The sequence below is a fragment of the Chaetodon trifascialis genome, chromosome 13, assembly GCF_039877785.1.
Source record: "Chaetodon trifascialis isolate fChaTrf1 chromosome 13, fChaTrf1.hap1, whole genome shotgun sequence".
Classification (NCBI taxonomy): Eukaryota; Metazoa; Chordata; class Actinopteri; order Chaetodontiformes; family Chaetodontidae; genus Chaetodon; species Chaetodon trifascialis.
The window spans coordinates 3,215,063-3,233,220 of NC_092068.1; the positions used below are offsets into that span (position 1 = coordinate 3,215,063).

The 18,158-nt window shown below is 41.9% G+C and overlaps 1 protein-coding gene across 1 annotated transcript; it reads left to right on the forward strand.

Moving 5' to 3' along the window:
- The first annotated feature begins 7,104 nt into the window (after nucleotides 1-7,104).
- macroh2a2 (macroH2A.2 histone) lies at nucleotides 7,105-17,667 on the forward strand. Its single transcript, XM_070978303.1, has 9 exons — nucleotides 7,105-7,821; nucleotides 9,358-9,535; nucleotides 10,314-10,420; nucleotides 11,580-11,777; nucleotides 12,493-12,591; nucleotides 12,859-12,958; nucleotides 13,061-13,150; nucleotides 15,628-15,802; nucleotides 17,130-17,667. Exons 2-9 carry the CDS (start codon nucleotides 9,364-9,366, stop codon nucleotides 17,293-17,295), a joined length of 1,107 nt encoding a protein of 368 aa, XP_070834404.1. The 5' UTR covers nucleotides 7,105-7,821; nucleotides 9,358-9,363; the 3' UTR covers nucleotides 17,296-17,667.
- The last annotated feature ends 491 nt before the right edge of the window (nucleotides 17,668-18,158 follow it).

Below are 18,158 nucleotides of genomic sequence, written 5' to 3' on the forward strand. Positions count from 1 at the left end.
ACTTCTGATGACATTACATGGGCTTAGACTAATTTCCTGGAGACCTCCTCCATCCTTAACCTAAACATAACCTTATCCTAACCTTAAATAGTCCAATCCTTCAGCCTAAAACTGAATGATTCTCGTTATGGAGACTTGCGTTTTGTCTCCAAAAAAGGCCAGTGCCCATAATGATACTGTGTAAACAGATTTATGCCCCCACAACATGAGTAATACACATCCAAACACACACACACACACACACACACACACACACACACACACACACACACACACACACACACACACACACACACACACACACACACACACACAGCTTCTTCCTCCCGCAGCAGAGCCAAGAGGACCTGGTCCAGTCTTTTCAACACTAGGCACAGGGTTTGTTTAGACTGCCTTTGTATCCAGGTGTTTTCTCCATCCACCGTGCATGCTGACTAAGAGTGTCCATGCCTCTTTAGCTGAGGAGCTCTGGGGCCTCCTCCCTCCCTTGCAGCAGTGAGGCTGGGGAAGCCATCTGCTGGGCTCCTCTGAAGGAGGATGCTGAAGCGGGCAGCATCTGCTATAGTAGTAAGTCTACTGGCCACACTGATCACATCCTGTAGGTTAAGTTCATTAAAGTGGATCCAGCATCCTGCAGAATCCCCCTCAGTGACTGAACCTGCATGTTTACACTCACAAGTGCCTGCTCGTCATGATACAACTGGACAATCTGGACAGAGAGATTCCACAGATCTGGAAGTTTTTATTTAGTTATTCTAATGGTTGCCAGCAGAACAGTAATTCCTCCTGGCTCTGTGGTTTCTTACCATGGGAACCTGCGTGCATTCAGCTGGTGATGCAGAAATCATTTCTCTGTTTTCTTCAGTTAAAATGAACACTTTTACACAGAATGTGTCATCCATACATCTGTATCATAGTATCGCTCACTGTGAGACAGTGTCTACCTCAGTGCAGTTCCTGGGCATAATATTTCAATATGCTGTATCAAGTTTAAGTTAAGAGCTCACACGTGCAGCAGAGGCATTGAGAGTGCACTGAGTGGTAAAATGAATATGTCAACTTAGAAATTTACATGATTTGGAGTTTTCTGCCAGCATTCCTCTCTTGCCTTATTTGCAGCCACACTGTTTCTTTTTGCTGTAATTATTTTGCATAATCTTCAGAGCTCTCCATTATAACAAATCGTTCCTCTTCAAGTAGGTGGCATGCAATCAGTCCATTTTGTGCAGAAGAGTCAGATGATGCACCAAATGCCCCTTTTTGGGGGAACTTACACAGAGTCTGATGAAGAAAAGCTGGGTTAACAGAGGAACTTTGTAGCCACCATAATGATACTCATAATCTGTGACTGGGGTCTGTCTGTCTGGTTATGTTAAACTTGCTTAGTAGTACACTTCCTCTACATATGAATGTAAATAGCTTGGAATGTGTGTAGGTGTGTATGTGTAAGTACCCTGTGCATGTTATGTGCAGTAAGTGTAGTGATGAACACATATATCTAGAAACAGAGTTACATGCTGTTACCTTTGGAAGGCCAATCATTGAGTAGGACACAGAGCTCCTTGTACAGCTCAGACGTGTGTGATTTGTCTCACTCCTTGTCTTCACAGGATTAGACAAGCTGAAATGACTTTCTTCACCTTTGTGAAGCCTGAAAGCTGCTCATTGCTGCTTGCCACTTTAATGTTGGCCCATTGAGCTGCTTCCATCTGTTGTACACTAAAGGCCTTGAACCCAGGATCGCTGCTTGTGCCTATATTTTTAGTTGAAATTGTTTTGTTTATGCTTTTATGTTTCACTTACTTTACCATCAACATGATATAAATTCTAGAAGTTATTCACAATACAATTAATTATGCAGGGATGAGATTTTTATTATACTTTGGTGAAGCAGCTCCTGTTCTGCCCCCTCACCCACACATTCAAATTATTTTGGCTGAATAGATATTCATAAATAAAGCCCTTTCCTCATATTACACTGCTATGGTTAAGGTTTAGTTTGGTTCAGACACACAAACATGGTTTTGGGTCCACCCTGGCCTCCTCCTTGAGTGGACTTTGTGTCTCTATAATAATGACTTCCTCCTTTGCTCTTGATGGACAAGAGTTATAATTCTTACAGTCTCTAGGGGACTTTGTTACTTAAATGCAAACATATGTTGTTTTGGGGTAGTTGCTAATATGATGTGTTTTTCTTGGGTGGACTGCCTAGGCGTTATGCCTGGTTAACCAGGTTTGCTTTGCTTTTGCCAGTGACTGAGGGGATACAACATCTTAAAATGCATAAAATAAAAGAATCTCAGATGAATACCAATGCCCTCCTCTTTTACTCATCCAGATTCAATTCATCAATGAAGTTATTGTAATAAAAGAAGACGAAATATGTTAAAATCAGCGACACCGGTGGTATTTTGTTCTGAACTGTTAATTCACTCTCAGTCATTGTGTGGCAGTGGAGCTCGCTGCCTCCTCTCATCTTGCTGTATTATTTTCACTGGTGGATCTTCTCACACAGGCAGCATTGACTCTTATTGTGCCCAGTTTCCAAACACACGCACACTTTGCCAATGAACACTTACGTACTTCCACTGTTTCAGAGTCAACATAGCCAGAGTTATTTCTAACACTACACTGTTTTTTTTTTCCAGTGCTCAACTTTTACAGACAGTAGTGTTTCCAAACTACATGAAAACAGAAAGAGCTAAAAGCCTGAAGTTTTCAGCATGTTTATAAAGCATGTGAGATAACACAGCCCATCAAAATTTGTCTTGTTTGGATGCAATGAGATGAGGCTGATCCTGAATCTTTTTGGTGGTCCCGTGGACACGAGCACAACCCTCCCTTACATCTATAATCATTTCAAATCATTATTTCCTCTTGTCTTACGCAAATTGAGCCAAGTAAAGATATGCCTGCTGTTGTCCACTAGTCAACAGAGGCCTTCAGTCAGACCTGTACTGACCTCTACTGGTGAACGTGAAATACAGCACCAGTGAAGGAACCTACAATCATGACTGTATACTGTAACAGCGATGATCACAAGCATATCCACTCAGACCATAAATTATCTTAAATGATACCTAAATGTATCTGCTACACCCAGTTGTACCTGCCCGTTAAGCCAAACCGCCAATCTGCAGAGTCCTGTGCCTGATGATGAATGTGATGTAGGGTTTACGGTGTCGTCTACAGTGTGTTCCAGCACATTATCAGACAGACTCTGTCATCTGCTGCTTTCCTGTTTCAGCAGATCAAGATTTTTTTTTAGCAATCCTTAATTTTTTTCCCATGAATCCATTATTTTTTAGAATTTATGTTTCCAAAAATAAGATCTATTTTTACCTGTAAAGACACACAGACCATCACAGAAGGTTTTATTATCTCATGCCTTCAAATTCCTTTTTACAGACATCAGAGCTCAGCCGCCAGGTTCGTCCATAAGAGGCATGACCAAGATTCATTCTCATGTTTTAAGGGGTTGAGGGGTCATCAGTGCAGAATATGTGACTGGCAGTGCTTCACACTGAACCGTCTACGGTCACTTCCAGTCAGGAGATAATTTTAGAAAATGTCCTCACATCTTTAAACTCGTTTACAGTCCACATAGGATCTTTTATTGTTTGTTGTTGTATAGCTATGTTTAGTTTGGCTGACTGTGGAAGAAGCCTTCCATGTGCATTGCATAATGTTCAGTCTCATACGAGCTGAGATTCCTGGACAGGGGTCTGCTCCGCAGTCCCAGCTCATAACCAGAGGGCACAGACAGAGAGCAGAGGCTCTGAGGAGATAACACTGCGTCAGAATCATCTTTAAATCTGTAATTAAAACTTTTATCTGAAAGATAATGACTTTCCTATGCATGTTTCTTCTGGCCTGCACTCTTTATTTATTTATTTATTTTTTCCCCTTCTCCTTTCTTCTTGTCTACCCCTTTTTTCCATTTTTTTGTGGTAGCTTTGTTTTCTTAACTGCTGTTTACATGGTCAAGAATGAATTTTGAACCTCTAACCACAGACAGAATTGTCCATTTTAGGTATGCAGGGCCTCCCAAAGCTGGTGTTTTGCTGCCCTCTGTAGACTCTTTAAATACTGTCTGCTATTTCTGATAACACCGAACTTTCACTCCCACCTTGCATTTGGGAATCATTATCATAACTTGTCAAAGTCCATTGATACTGTCAGCGTACTGACAGGAGCTCAAACCAGCATCCATAGTGCTTTCTGCGGGGAAGGTAACAAACATAATCACACAGGATATGGCTTGAACATCTGGACTTCATTTGATTGGATGGAACTACTGATTCCTTTCACAGAAGCAGATAAGCATGGGAAAGTAAACATCTTACCGAGGTGGTCAAGATCAAAACTCTGTGTGGTATTCATGAGCACACTCTGCCACAAAACAAAAAGAAGGAAAGAAAATCAAACACACTAAAATAGCATAACCATGCAATCCCCCTCCCCTTAGTGTAGACCACCACGCTCATCTGCATTGAACAACGCTGGCTCATAAGTAAGTAAATGATTGAATAAATGTATATTCAATCAAATATACAAACAGGCTTTCTTCAGCTGGTCAGACACAGAAATAAATGCAGAGGAGGTGACTGCTAGTTCATTTCACATCTTTATGTCACACTGAGAGTTAGAGAGAAGCCAGATAAAATTAGATAAGACAATACAGTAAATACTTACCAATTTATTGTATCCAAGTAATGATAGCCAAGGAATCTTAAATTCTACACAGTCAGTCACAGTCATACTCTCAGTGTTTTGATATATGATACCTGTATTATGCTGATGTGATAACTTTGTTAATAGGAGTCAGTTCATGTATTGTATGAAAAAATGCAAGATAGAATCAGATTTGGCAGTTTGCTCTCACCTCAAAAAAGGTGATTTTAAAAAGACAAGCAGGAATATAAATGATAAAGCACATAATAACTAATAAATACAACAAGGGTATGAGGGAGAAATGTATAAGTGACATTTAGTTAAAGATGTTTCTTACAGCTTTCCACCAGAATTGGAGGAAAAAAAGGAATTTGAAGAGATCGCTGAAGGGGGATGCGAAAAGTTAAAGGATCTTAAAACATTAAAAACATATGAAAGCTTCACCCCCCCCCCCCCCCCCCCCCCCGCATGTTTGGGAAAACATAAATAAAACAGAATGTGATCATGTCTTTTTGACATATAATGCACTGATAACAGAACAAAGACGATATATTTAATGTTTGACCTCATCAGCTTCATTGATTTTTGGAGAAAAATGCTTATTCTGAATTTGATGCAGCAACTTGTTTGATGTGTGTGTGGCTGACCCCCAGTCCCTCAGTTGGAGAATGACCCTGCTGAGTGTTTTCCTGCATGTGATTAGCTTAAAAAGAACATCCCACAACGGCCTGAATGACCAGTCCATCCCAAAGGTGGATGGGTTGAGTTCGGGTTCAGTTAAGTTCGTTCCACATCATGAGCGGATCATTTCACAGGGCAGTGCCAAGCTGTCACGGAAAACGGAAAAAACAAAAAGTGCTGCCACAAAACTGGAGGCACACTGACTGTTGTCTGAAATATCAGAATCAACTTTGTTGGCCAAGTGTGTTGTCACAACCAAGGAGGGTAGTACTTACACAGTGAGCTCAAAGTAAGGCAAAGATATATGACAAAAGCTGAGCAAAGGAGAGCAAACTTATATGCAGCGATTATATACAGGCAAGAGCTGTGTAAATACTACACAAATACAACTATAATACAAATACAAACCTGTGCACAGGTCAGATTGCTCATTTGTACTGTACTTCCCAGGTTGTGGTAAAGGTGGTACAAAGAACGCTGGAATAAATGCTGTGCGGACAAGAAGTTGCTCGATAGGCTGGAAATGGTTTTATGTGCACCAAGTCTGCAAGTCTGCTTCAACTTCCGTGTGTCACTGGAAGGATACAGTTTACATGTGATTGCACAGTGTGTGTTACACTACATGTAGAGTACAGTAAGTTGATTTAGTTTTACTGTTATTTCACAGGATTGTTTTCTGACATCACATGGCTGAGTTAGCTGTTCATGAGGGCAATGACATGTGGAAAGAAGCTGTTCAATTCAATTCAGTTTTATTTAAATAGCACCAAATCACCACAGAGGTTGTCTCAGGACACTTCCTTTAGTACACAGGGACCCAACAAGGCCCCCATGAACAAGCATTTGGCATGTGTGTCCTCGTGTGTGCTTGTTCTGGTGTGGGGTATTCTGTAGTGCCCACCAGAGGAGAGAGGGGGAACAGCCCTCATTTATCAGCTCTGCTTTATGCTGTGCTTGTTCATTTGGTTATTACACACATTCTTTATTATTACTCATTATGTACTTTTAATGTCAATGAAGGCAGTACTTTAGAAATGCAAGAGTGCTGTAAAACTATGATATAATGTTGCATAACCATACCAAGTAAGTAAAAGCTTGCACTTTACGAATGACTGACAGTCATCACACAAGTGACCATTTTAACTAGACAGTGGACATTTACTGACCAGGCCCAGGGAGCAGCAGCAGGAGCCTGTGACCTGAACATACTGTCTGCTGGTGTGAGAATAAAATCTACACAAACACAGCGAGACCAGACTGCACAGTTCAATCTCCACACACACAGAGCATCAGAGCCGAGACTCAAAGCACGGCTGACCGCTGAGCTACCCTCACTGACAGCCATGAGCTCATTTCAATGTGAGCTGAAACCAACTTTCAGTTTGGTAATTTATCAGATCATATCTGTGTGTATTTTTCTCCATTAAGTTCCATTATGATAACATGGCAATACAGCAGTATAAACTGATTTGACAAGTCTGCACAGTATTACATTGGAATAATAATGTAGCTGACAACAAATGCAGACAGGATGTAGTGACAGATGAGCAAACTCAAGGAAGCTTAAACTGCTTCAAGCTGATTTTTATGATATTCTGAAATGAATAGGGGAGAAATAAAATAGAAATCACAGTGGTTTGACTTAAAATGCTCTGCGGGGATGAAAAGATGTGATACCCAAAGTCATATAATGCCACATTGTCAGTGAGTGGACGTGTCTGCTGTCCCCTGCTGGGATCAATCAGGTTTGACATATCAAAGATGGAGTCAAGCCATCTGATTGGCTGCGAAGAGTGTCTCAGCCTCTTGTGATTTCTCTTCTGATGCATCAAACAGGATCATCTGTCTGATTCACTTTCCACAACTTGCATGTTCAGGGAGGAGAGATGTTCACTTCCTGTCTCACTGTCTTTTAGTCGTGGAATCATGCACGTTTCATCCTTTTTTACATCGCCTACAGCTCATCAGGGAGAGGGTGGCCGGGAGGATGGAGAGCTGGGGTGTGTGAAATAAACAAGGCCTTAAGAGAGTCACTGTAGAGGACTGTCATTTAGGATCTGCAGAGGAATTAGTTGCTTGTTTGTTTGTTTGTTTATTAATATATGTTATGTTTACATGTGCTTTGCCGCCAGACACCATGCTTCGCTTTTCTCTAGGCACATCGCCGTGCTTTCAGCCAACACTTCCCCTCTTGAAGCCATGTTCGGGGGGCGTTTTCACCGAATTTTCCCTCTACTGAATTTTTCCCCTTTGCAGCATCAGTAGCACAGAGCCAGCCTCCGACCAGACAGCGCTGTTCCTGCTCATTCTGTGGCTTGTTTTTTTTCTACGCTCGGGAAGCAAGATTACGCACAAGGACGGCAAACAAACAGAGTGGAAAGAAAGCGCGCCGTGTCTCACCGGGGATCCGTCTGTGTTCAGGAGCATCTCCGGCCGCGCTCATCCGCCTGAAGGAGCACCAAACAGGTACAAACTTGGAGGCTTTTTCATTTTTCATGCCTCAGCGCATATCCGGATTGACTGGGACGCTTTACTTTCCATGTCTGATGAGATTACACACATGCAGAGGACTGGAGGCTAGCTGCTCCACGAAGGCAGGGGGCTTGTTTAAAGGAAGGGTCGCCGCGGTTAATGGCTCTATTGTACAGTAACACGCTGAATGTGTTCCGTTAACATGACGGAATCATTAGGTTTAGCTAAACCAAGCCGACCTCGCGTAGCTAACATTAACCTTTAGCTTTGTGTTTCCCCCGCTAATTTAATGCTAATAAATAAGTACACCTTTTCGTGTGAACTGTCAGGCTTTTCTTCAACTTGAATAACCCAAAAGTCCAGTTTAGCGTCTGCGTAGCTTCGTGTCGGAGGTGTTGCTGTAACGCTAGGCTCGGTGCGGTAACGTTAGCCTCCATGGCCACGGTCACACACGGTCCCGTCTTTCTCCACACGTCATATCCCTCCACCTTTAAAGCCGGCGGTGAGCTCGTACGTTCAGTGCCGCGGACATGGAAGCGATGGACGGGCTCCAGCGGCGCGGCTGCAGGCCGCTCGCTGCTGGAACTTGTTTACATGGAAACCTCGAGGGAAGCGGTGACCTTTCCTCCATAACATCCTCCGTCAACATATGGTTTGAAGGAAAGAAAGAGGAAAGAGAGGACTGGCCTTCATTATGGCACTCTCAATTCAAGTAGTGACGTATGTTTTTTTTCTCCCATTACACTTCAGTTATATGAAAATATGTTCAGCCACTTTTCTCGAGCAGCCCTCATAAATCATTTGGAAAGACATATCTGTGCAGTCCTGGATGTACTTTAATCATTATCCAATTATCAATTCGTTGTCTAAGTGCAGGGATTAATGTAAAAGTAGTTAATTACCCTCATTTTTGTCTAACTGTAGCACCTCCACTTCCACTACTGTACGCCACAGTTATACCCAGATGTCGCCATTATTATCATATTAAAGGGTCAGTCAGGTGACTGAGAAAAAAAAAAAAAAAAAAATCAAAATAAACAGTGTTGACAGTTTTGGTTTTGTTTGTCGAGATTTTGAAATAAAAAAATATTTGAAGAAGTTGTGTACAGTTTTCAGATCCACTTCTGACCACAGAAATCCCTGTGAAAACTGTTCTGTGGATTAGATCAGTGTTTCCCAAGCTTTTTGAGCCACGGCACATATTTTACACTAGAAAAATCACAAGGCACACCACCAAATAAAAATGTCACAAAAAGTACATTTATTGAAATATAATGAAAATCTAGTCTCAGTTTGCTTAATTTACTTACTCAGTGTGAAACCTGGGCCTGTTGAACACAAAGCTGATATTCTTACAGGAATTGAAGAAAGACACACAGGAGGATTTCACCTGATTGGTGCTCTGCCATGACCACTGCAAAAAAAAAAAAAAAAAAAAATTACATACATGCATGTCTTCTGTTTGACATGCAGTGGTGGAGCATATGTTATTTCTGTTATTCACTGGCTGTGGTTGTACTCTGTGTCCAGAGCAAGATGTCAGCCAGAGGAGGAAAGAAGAAGGCCACCAAACTGTCCCGTTCATCCAGGGCGGGTGTCATCTTCCCTGTGGGGAGGATGATGAGGTACCTGCGCACCGGCACGCACAAATACCGCATCGGTATGGGAGCACCGGTCTACATGGCAGCAGTCATTGAGTACCTGGCAGGTAGGGCAGCATCACATGACTTGAGATTCATATATAGCAGCTTCAGTGTCTGAAACAGTGCATTTTGGGATGCTAATGAGTCTAGCTGTAAGCAAGTTGTGCAAAAAGTTTGAGCACATATTTTGAAAAGCTTCTTTGTGAAGCATTAAAATAGTCAAAAGTATCGTGTTATGTTATTATATATTGCATTTAATTTACAGTGAATATGTTGTGGTGTAATAATGCCTGATTGTGTTGTGTTTAATACCCTTCACTTGAAACAGTCATAATAATATTTCTATACATTTAATTCACATCACATGACACCTAACAAGATTAAACATTGACGGTTACTAAAGAAAAACATACCAGGTACTTTATTGGCATCTAACAATGTTATTAATTACTTTCCAGTAACTTCCTGGAGTGCCATCTACAAAACTTTCTGATCATAAATTCCACAAATTATAACACAAACCGCGATCAAATATAGACTAATTCCTTAATAAACAGCAATCAAGTAACAATCATTAAATAAATCTGTTGGAAATAGGAAAGGGATTTAGTTTGCTGAACTTTAAAAAGGATTGCAAAAGAGAAGAAAAAGACTTTTTATTTTGTTTGTTTGCTGTGTTTATGTCCACATCACTGCTGCAACAATCCTGGAGACGCTCATCTAAATGTCCCAACTGTTGACTGATGGGCAGGAGTCCACACAGTGGAAAATAAATAAGTTTAAGTAACCGAACACACACTGTATGTTTGATGGGTCTCCACACTGTGTTTGCTCTCGTCTAAGCTGAGATCTTGGAGTTGGCAGGAAACGCAGCACGGGACAACAAGAAAGGCAGAATAACTCCCAGGCACATCAAGCTGGCTGTGGCCAATGATGAGGAGCTCAACCAGGTAACACAGTGCTCTGCAAGCAGCTGACTGATGTTTGTGTGTACACCTTTGCCTTTCAGGTAGTACAGTAATCACAAGTGGGCTATCATAGCAGCTTACCAGCAAACTGGAGGTTTGTGTTATTAATGCAGTGTTTTTATTTGTAGTTTTAAGTTGTGTGTCTTACTAAAAGAAGACACTGTTCTCTGTAGTGTTTACAGTAAATGTGTCTTCTGTCAGAGACAGGTCAGAATATGTTTTCATTAGTACTGTAGCAAGTTAAGAGAAAGATGAGGAGCAGGAAAAGGATTTCACCCGATTTTTTTATCCAATAGCCAGAATTAACACAAATAAATGTTGTGTAAAAATGTTTTTTTGAGTAGCAATCACAACATTTGACACAATGATCACTGTTGAATGAGCAGGGCTAATGGTTAACAAACAGCTGTCTGTTCCCACATCACGTTAACATTCATTTGGAGTTGTGTTGAATTGAAGTCCAATATCCACTCTCCTTTTAGCTCTGTTTTTGGTCACCACCTGCTCCTGAGAAACATCTCTGGCTCTTTAGCTGCCAGATGCTCCACTCTAGTCACCAGCTGTGTCTGTCTGCTGTTTGGAGCTGAGCAGGTAGTGTACAGTGGGTTCATCAGAGCTGAAACAGGCAGTGCTGAGGGGTCCATCACTGAGCTTCACATCCACACAATCATTTTATCCAGAGCTAATGTTAACGTATTGGTGAGGGCAGCTTTGAATTAAGGGGAACATGTCTCCACACCAGAGGTGATATTCAAGTTATTGACACCATCCAGCATGATCTCTAAGTAAAGAAGAGCTCTCCAGTGGATCAGGGTGCCTGGAACACATTTGACCTGGTCTGCTGTGCCAGATCATACAGTTTCCAGTGATATCAGACATGTCACAGAACTATTTGTACAGCACACTCTATGTATAAAATGCATACCATAACAAATGGAGTTATGTAAGTATTGTATTATACTGTAAGTAACAATGTGTTCTCATGATCATGTGAGTGAGTGATTTTCCTGGTATTCATGGTGATTGTGAAGGCTTCAGCTGACGCTCTCTCAAAGAGCATCCTGCTTACGAAGCAATAAGATGTGTGATGTAGGACAGTACAAAGTCCAACTCTTTGTCTCTGAAATGTTGTCTCCATCAGCTTCTGCGGGGGGTGACCATATCAAATGGAGGGGTTCTGCCTCGGATCCACCCAGAGCTGCTCTCCAAGAAGAGGGGAGGCCGAGTGAAAGTGGACAGCCAGGCATCCGTCCCCGAGAAGCAGGAAGAACGCGCAAAGAGCAAGAAACCCGCGAAATCCTTCAAAAAGGTCAAAGGCAAACGAGGCCGCAAGCCAAAGGTCAGTCAACTGAAAAGACGGACAGAATACACAGGGAGACGGGGCGCTGTAAAGAGCTCTGTGTGCTGTCACACACACACCCAGAGCTGACATGTGTGTTACAACTATTAATTAACAGCAGGAAAAACAACTGTGTGTCAAATGACCAGTGCAAGAAAGTCCTTTTCTGTCCTGATGCCAAAAGGATCTTTTTGCACCACCTGAGTTCTGATAATAGAATGATCTTTAGTCAAGGTTCACTTCTCAGCTGTTTCTGGAGCTTTCAACCAAGACCTCTGAAGTCACCTCGCACATGTCCAAGACGATGCAGCTCTCAGCTCTGATCAGATGGATTTGCTTAAAATACAGAAGATATGGTTGAACCCTGGAAAAAGGCTTGTGAGTGGATGTTGAGTAAAGATTATTTTGTCAAACAGCCTGTTTTAAGCTTTATTTCATTGAAGAAAACATGACAAACTGCAGTGCATGTGTGATAAATCAAGAAATAGAATCTGATAAAGCCAGAAAAGCTGATATCTGATCAGATAATAGAGATAAACCCAAGAATCTGACACAGCATTGGATGCCGTTTTTGGATCCTTGACACTTCCTCGTCAATGTCGGCACTCAAGTAATGAGGTTTGATACACAGCTCTGTTATATTTGTTTAAGCTGTACACTCTGTTATGATGGAAGTGTGGTTTAAATATGCTGTTTTTCTCTCCATCTGGCAAAGAGCACAGACAGTGAGTCTGTACCAAACTCCACACTGGAAGACGGTCCTGGAGATGGATTCACCATCCTGTCAGCAAAGAGCCTGTTCCTCGGACAAAAGGTACCAGACTCTGACTCAGTGCTCATAGTTTGTGAAGCTGCTGATTAACTCTGGTGGGTCAAAATGGTGGTAAAATGACCCATCAGAGTTAATTCATGTTGAGGTCTTCCAAGTGGCAACCACTGGAAATATGTAGTCATGGGAGTAACAACAGTGTGTTTTTTGGTTAAAGGTCAATCATCATATCAGTGTAATCTGTGACTCTTGCCATATACACTAAGAAAACAACAGCAGCAGCTGTCTCACACTGTGTTGATGAATCCACAGCTTTCACTAACAGAGAGTGAAATCAGCAAAATTGGAACAATCAAGGTAGAGGGGATAATCAACCCAACAAATGCAGAGATGGACCTCAAAGATGGTGTGGGTGAGGAGTACATGTTCACATTATTTGGTTTCTTATCAAGTTTTCAGACTGCCCTCTGTCCCTCCAGTCTTGTGCTCACCGGCTGCTGTGTGCTGCTTTCAGGCAACGCCCTGGAGAAAGCTGGAGGCCGAGAGTTCCTGGAGGGAGTCAAGGAGCTGCGGAAAGCACAGGGGCCTTTGGAGGTGGCATCAGGTGGGACAGAGTCTTCAGACATCTAAAACTGTGTCAGCTGGGCTGTTTGAGATACTGTGTGAGGTTAGGTTTGAAGAGCTGTGGCTGGAATTGTGTCAGGCCTCCAAAGCAAATTGGTCGAAGGCACATAATGAGCTAATCCCTGCGCACTGTCCACAGCATTTCAAGTCAGGTGAAGTTGTCTTTCTTCAACCTGGACTGACCAACGGGTTTCACGTAGATCTGGGTTTGGTTATTCATGGTTTTGCCTCTCACTTGAAGACTTCTGCTGCACTCTACCAGTGTCCACCAAAGACAGGGCCTCATGCTGCAGAGCTTCAAGTCCTGCTGTCAGAAATCAGCAAACAAATCAGCTCTCAGTAAATTGACAACCACACTGATCTGATGAACAGTGTGAGTGTATTTTATATCAGATTTTATTAGCTGTTGATTTTTCAGTTTTGTTGATTTTATTAGGGTTAAATTGTCAAAGATGGAGATGAATCTATGATATCTGGAGCACTGTTAGGCTAAGATGACCAGACCAGAGCATCTGAGCAGCTTGCTAAAGCTGGAGAGGTGTTTCCCAAAAGCATTTTAACTAGCGACACTTTTAGACTTGATTGTAGATTAATGAGGGCCTCCTTCCCATTCGCAGGGGCCCCAGAGCATCATCACAAGCTCCAGAACCAGAACCACAACTACATATTTAAGCTTTTATTGTTGTTCATTTTTGAGTGTCTATTTTGATCCAGACGCTGATGGTGTGTTTAAGGCACTGTGTCAGATATGGCCAGAATTTTAGTTAAAAAAAAAAAAAGGAACATTATGAACAGAATGCAAAGAAGTAACAGTTCTGATGTATCAAAGATGTCTGTGTTTTGTGTTGCAGAGATATCTACTGAAGTTAGCATGCTAAGCAGCTAGCTTCAGCCCATCCTGTCTTGTAATACTGCTTCATACCTCGAGAGGTGATAGTCTGATAGTAAAGTCCGCTGTGGGCTCAGCTGGCAGCAGGTTCAATGTGTTTCACAAGCTCTTTTTTAGTCAAATAGATAAAAATGAAATAAACTCACAAAATGTCAAGAAACCAAGGTAAAAAAAACTTTTACTTTTAGTATTCTTTTTGAAGAATGTACTACACTTTGTTGCCTTCAGCTGTACTTAAGTGTGCTAAAGTAATCCTTGAGTACCACCTGAGTATACATGAAGTGTAAAAAGTTGCCACATTGGCTCAACTTCTTAGAAACTTAACTGTACGCTGTAAGCTGGTAAGCTTACTTGCAGTAAAATGATAGTATATGACCAATGTTTTGGAAATGTACTTCAGTTACCTTCAAATGAAGTGAAAAGTACATTTTAATTCATGCAAACTAAAGCTAATAGTGTATTACAAAAGACTTGAAAATAAGTATATTTTTCAGTAATATGAAGTACACTTCAGTAATATTAAAAGTATTTGAGAGTACGCTTAAGCATAATTTCTAATACAATTACAATAAAGTACACTTTATAAGTACTTTGAAATACCACTTAAAGTATTGCTGTATATTCTTTTTAATACATTTCAGTGGAACCTACTGACATGTATGTAGAGGTACACCTGTTAAAGGTCCATACCTTTAAATGAATCTTTCCTGAAACTTTCCTGATGACATATTCTCACGTTCTTGTTGTTTCGTGTAGATGCTGATGTTGATGTTGATGCTGATGCTGGCCTCATGACACAGAAATGATGCACATTCATGAAACTGGATATAAAGCTGTAGCTTTTACTGCGCACTAAGCTTTGTTTTCATATACATGTATGAAACAGCACCATGCATGTGTTTAATGTACAGCATGGCGTACAGGCAGTGAAGTGCATCCAGCCTCACTCTGAGCAGCACAGACGCTGACGTTAAGCTCTGAACAGCGTGTGTTCATAGAGAACTCTAAACTGCTCTGACCCACTGTTATCAGGGAAGGGGCCCTGGAGCACTCGTGAATTTTGTTTGATCTAAAATTATAAGTACAAGAAAATAGGTGAAAAGGACAAGTTCTTTTAAACATTTATACGTGCTGCTAAAACTGAATGTGTTCCAAGTGGTTGTCACATGAGAGCAACCTTTAAGCCAGACATGGCTCCAGAGCTGGAGTCTTTAGAGAGCAGTGATTTATGTATCACCCCGCACCGCTACATCATGTTTCTGTGACCCTACATGAACAGAAATACATCCATTCTTATGTCCAGGCTACTTTATAGCATCAGTGACACAATGAGGCCAGACAGGAAACACAACAGTGTCTGCTACCTAATCACAGTACCATGAAAGAAAAACCAATACCCTGACTCCACAGACCTCAGGTCTGTAAAGCCTAAATAAACCTGTGAGAGAAAAAAGTAGAATTTGGACAGAATCAAGTTAATAAAAGATAGTTTGAAGACCACAGTCGACCTGAAGGCGTCAGTGAGATGAACGAGATGAACATTCGTGTTGTGTGTTTGCTCCCTGCAGTGGCAGTGACCCAGGCTAGCGGGATGGCAGCCCGCTTCATCATCCACTGTAACGTCCCGCAGTGGGGTTCAGACAAGTGTGAGGACCAGCTAGAGAAGACAGTGAAGAACTGCTTGTCAGCAGCAGAGGAGAAGAAGCTCAAGTCTGTGGCTTTCCCTTCACTTCCTGCTGGACGGTAAGCTCCGCTCGGACAGCGCTCACCTCAAAGCGTCTGTGTGGCAGTCAGCAGCTGCCGATGTCCACTGAGAGGTGACAGGCGGACCGTGAGAGCTCACCTAGTCCTGACTTAGCACACATTAATGTCATTCAGGTAAATGAGTGTAAAAATTTAGCTACGTGTGAAAGACGAAAAGGATCATTTTAAACAGTTATTGTTATTAAAGTTGTGTCAAACCAGCCGTTGTGCTTGGTTATTTGGTGTCTCTGTCTTTGATGTCGGCTCGGGTTAGGCTGTGTTCAGACCCTCTCTCGCCCAGCGTGAATACATGCAGCCCCTTCATTCATTTGAATGATGCCAGTCAGTCAACACAGTGGGGTGCCAAACACTGTCACCTGGCAACAAAGCTGATCCAGCGTCCAGCTTTGCTGCAGCATCTTGCCAGATGATGTCACATACAAGCACATATGTGTAAGTTCACATTTCTGGTGCATCCCATATTTTCAGTGGCTGACAACACCAGCTAGTCCTCTAGAGAGGTGGAGTGTGGGTGGAGCTGAGAGGGTCAAATGAAGCCTGGTAGCTGAAACATTCCTGTCACTCAGAGAAGCCCATAATTCTGCATAACTTTAAGCCTTAATGTAGAGTGATGTCCCCGTAGAGCTGTCATGAACTTTAGATTTAGACATTCAGACGTTAGATTTAGAGACCAAGAACATTTTTCGCACCAGGCTGTAAATGTGTTTCTTTCTGCTGTCAAGTTGGGCAGTGTAATATGGAGGTCTATGGGGACTGACTCACTTTTGGAGCCAGCCTCTAGTGGCCCTTTGAGGAACTGCAGTTTTGGCTTCATCGTTGAGCTCTGGAGGTTGGCCGTTGCTTCACGCTCATGGATGTGTTGCTCCGGCCACTTCCTGGATGTACAGTATTTCATGTCTGACTGGTTCCAGCAGCTCACCTCCCTGACTGTTTTTAACGCAGAGCTGTTTCACTAAATGACTCCTCCAAACAGAACTCTGGCTAACATAGACATGATGTCTGTCAGCCTCAGACATGAAGCATTATCACTCTTTGCACAGTGCTGACAGTTTGAGCATTTCGGTGACTCCTTTTGAAACGATTCCATGCAGCTGTGAGCAGCATTTATCTCTAACAGCAGTAATGATCTGAGACTTCTGCTTACGTTGACATTTCACATCATTATTGTTTACAGCTTTGTTGTTTTTCGCTGAGGCTCTCGCACATCAGTCTTCATTAGTCCAGTACGAACTGTTACAAATTCACTGCTGTTGTCATTTCTGCTGCTCTCTTCAGATTCATGTAACAGCCTGAATCTCTCTCGCAGGAACGGATTCCCAAAGCAAACAGCTGCCCAGCTCATCCTCAAGGCCATCTCCAACCATTTTGTGTCGTCCACCAGCTCCTCTCTGAAAAACATTTACTTTGTTCTGTTTGACAGTGAGAGCATTGGAATATATCTTCAGGAAATGGCCAAGCTGGACGCCAAGTGAGGATTGTTGTTTTAGGGGTTTGTTTTTCTAACTGTTGTTTGTTGCAGGTGGTGTAGATAGGTGATATGAATTTAGGGGTTTTGATGTGGAATCTGTCTTGGTTAAAGAGGAAAAAAAACTATTTGTGAGTGGAGTGCTGTTCACGTTTATGTTCCACTGTCCCTTCAAGAGGTTGCATTTCTTTCTAGATTAGATAATTTAAATCCGTACAGTTTGCCATTATGGTTCCTCGTTTCAATGATGTTTTTACATTCCATGTACAAATATAACAGTTTTTTTCCTGGCCTCTGTAGTTTCTGATACAGTTAGTTTACTAAAAAACTGTGGTTCTCATTCTGCTTTGAAATAAAAACTCAGATGTTTTACACCAGAGATCCGCTCAGACTTTCAACACCTGTTTTTTTCTTTTGTCTCATTTTTGAGTGTATTATTTTACAGTACAGTAAAAATCACACACATACTCTGTAGAAAGTCCAGCACACACTGATCAGAGCACGAGCTGTTGATAGCGGACGTCAGTTGTAATTTAACCATATGATGCTGGTGGCCAAATGCACAAAACACCCAAAGGCTTAAAGTGGCATGAAAGAACAAGGCTGGTGTTATTTTGTGTTTTTCTTACAGTCCATAAATCCCATGTGCAGACTCAGACCAACAACATTAGTCCACCTCTCACTACCATCGGACTTCCCTTCTCTGTCTGTGGCTGTCAGCTCACGCCTTATTTGTCCCACTGAAGGCGTAAATCTTTAAATATTCCTCTTCAATATGTAGTTTCATTAAAAACAGGGTCTGTAATTTGCTGCAACAGTGATTGATTGATGTGTTTTTAATGGAACAGGAGTAAGATAGACCAGGCTTTG

Coding starts and splice junctions, on each gene's coding strand:
- macroh2a2 (XM_070978303.1), top strand. CDS start 9,364: ATGTCAGCCAGAGGAGGAAAGAAGAAGGCCACCAAACTGTCCCGTTCA. Junction 9,536..10,313: donor AGTCATTGAGTACCTGGCAG/GTAGGGCAGCAT, acceptor CTCTCGTCTAAG/CTGAGATCTTGGAGTTGGCA. Junction 11,778..12,492: donor AACGAGGCCGCAAGCCAAAG/GTCAGTCAACTG, acceptor CATCTGGCAAAG/AGCACAGACAGTGAGTCTGT.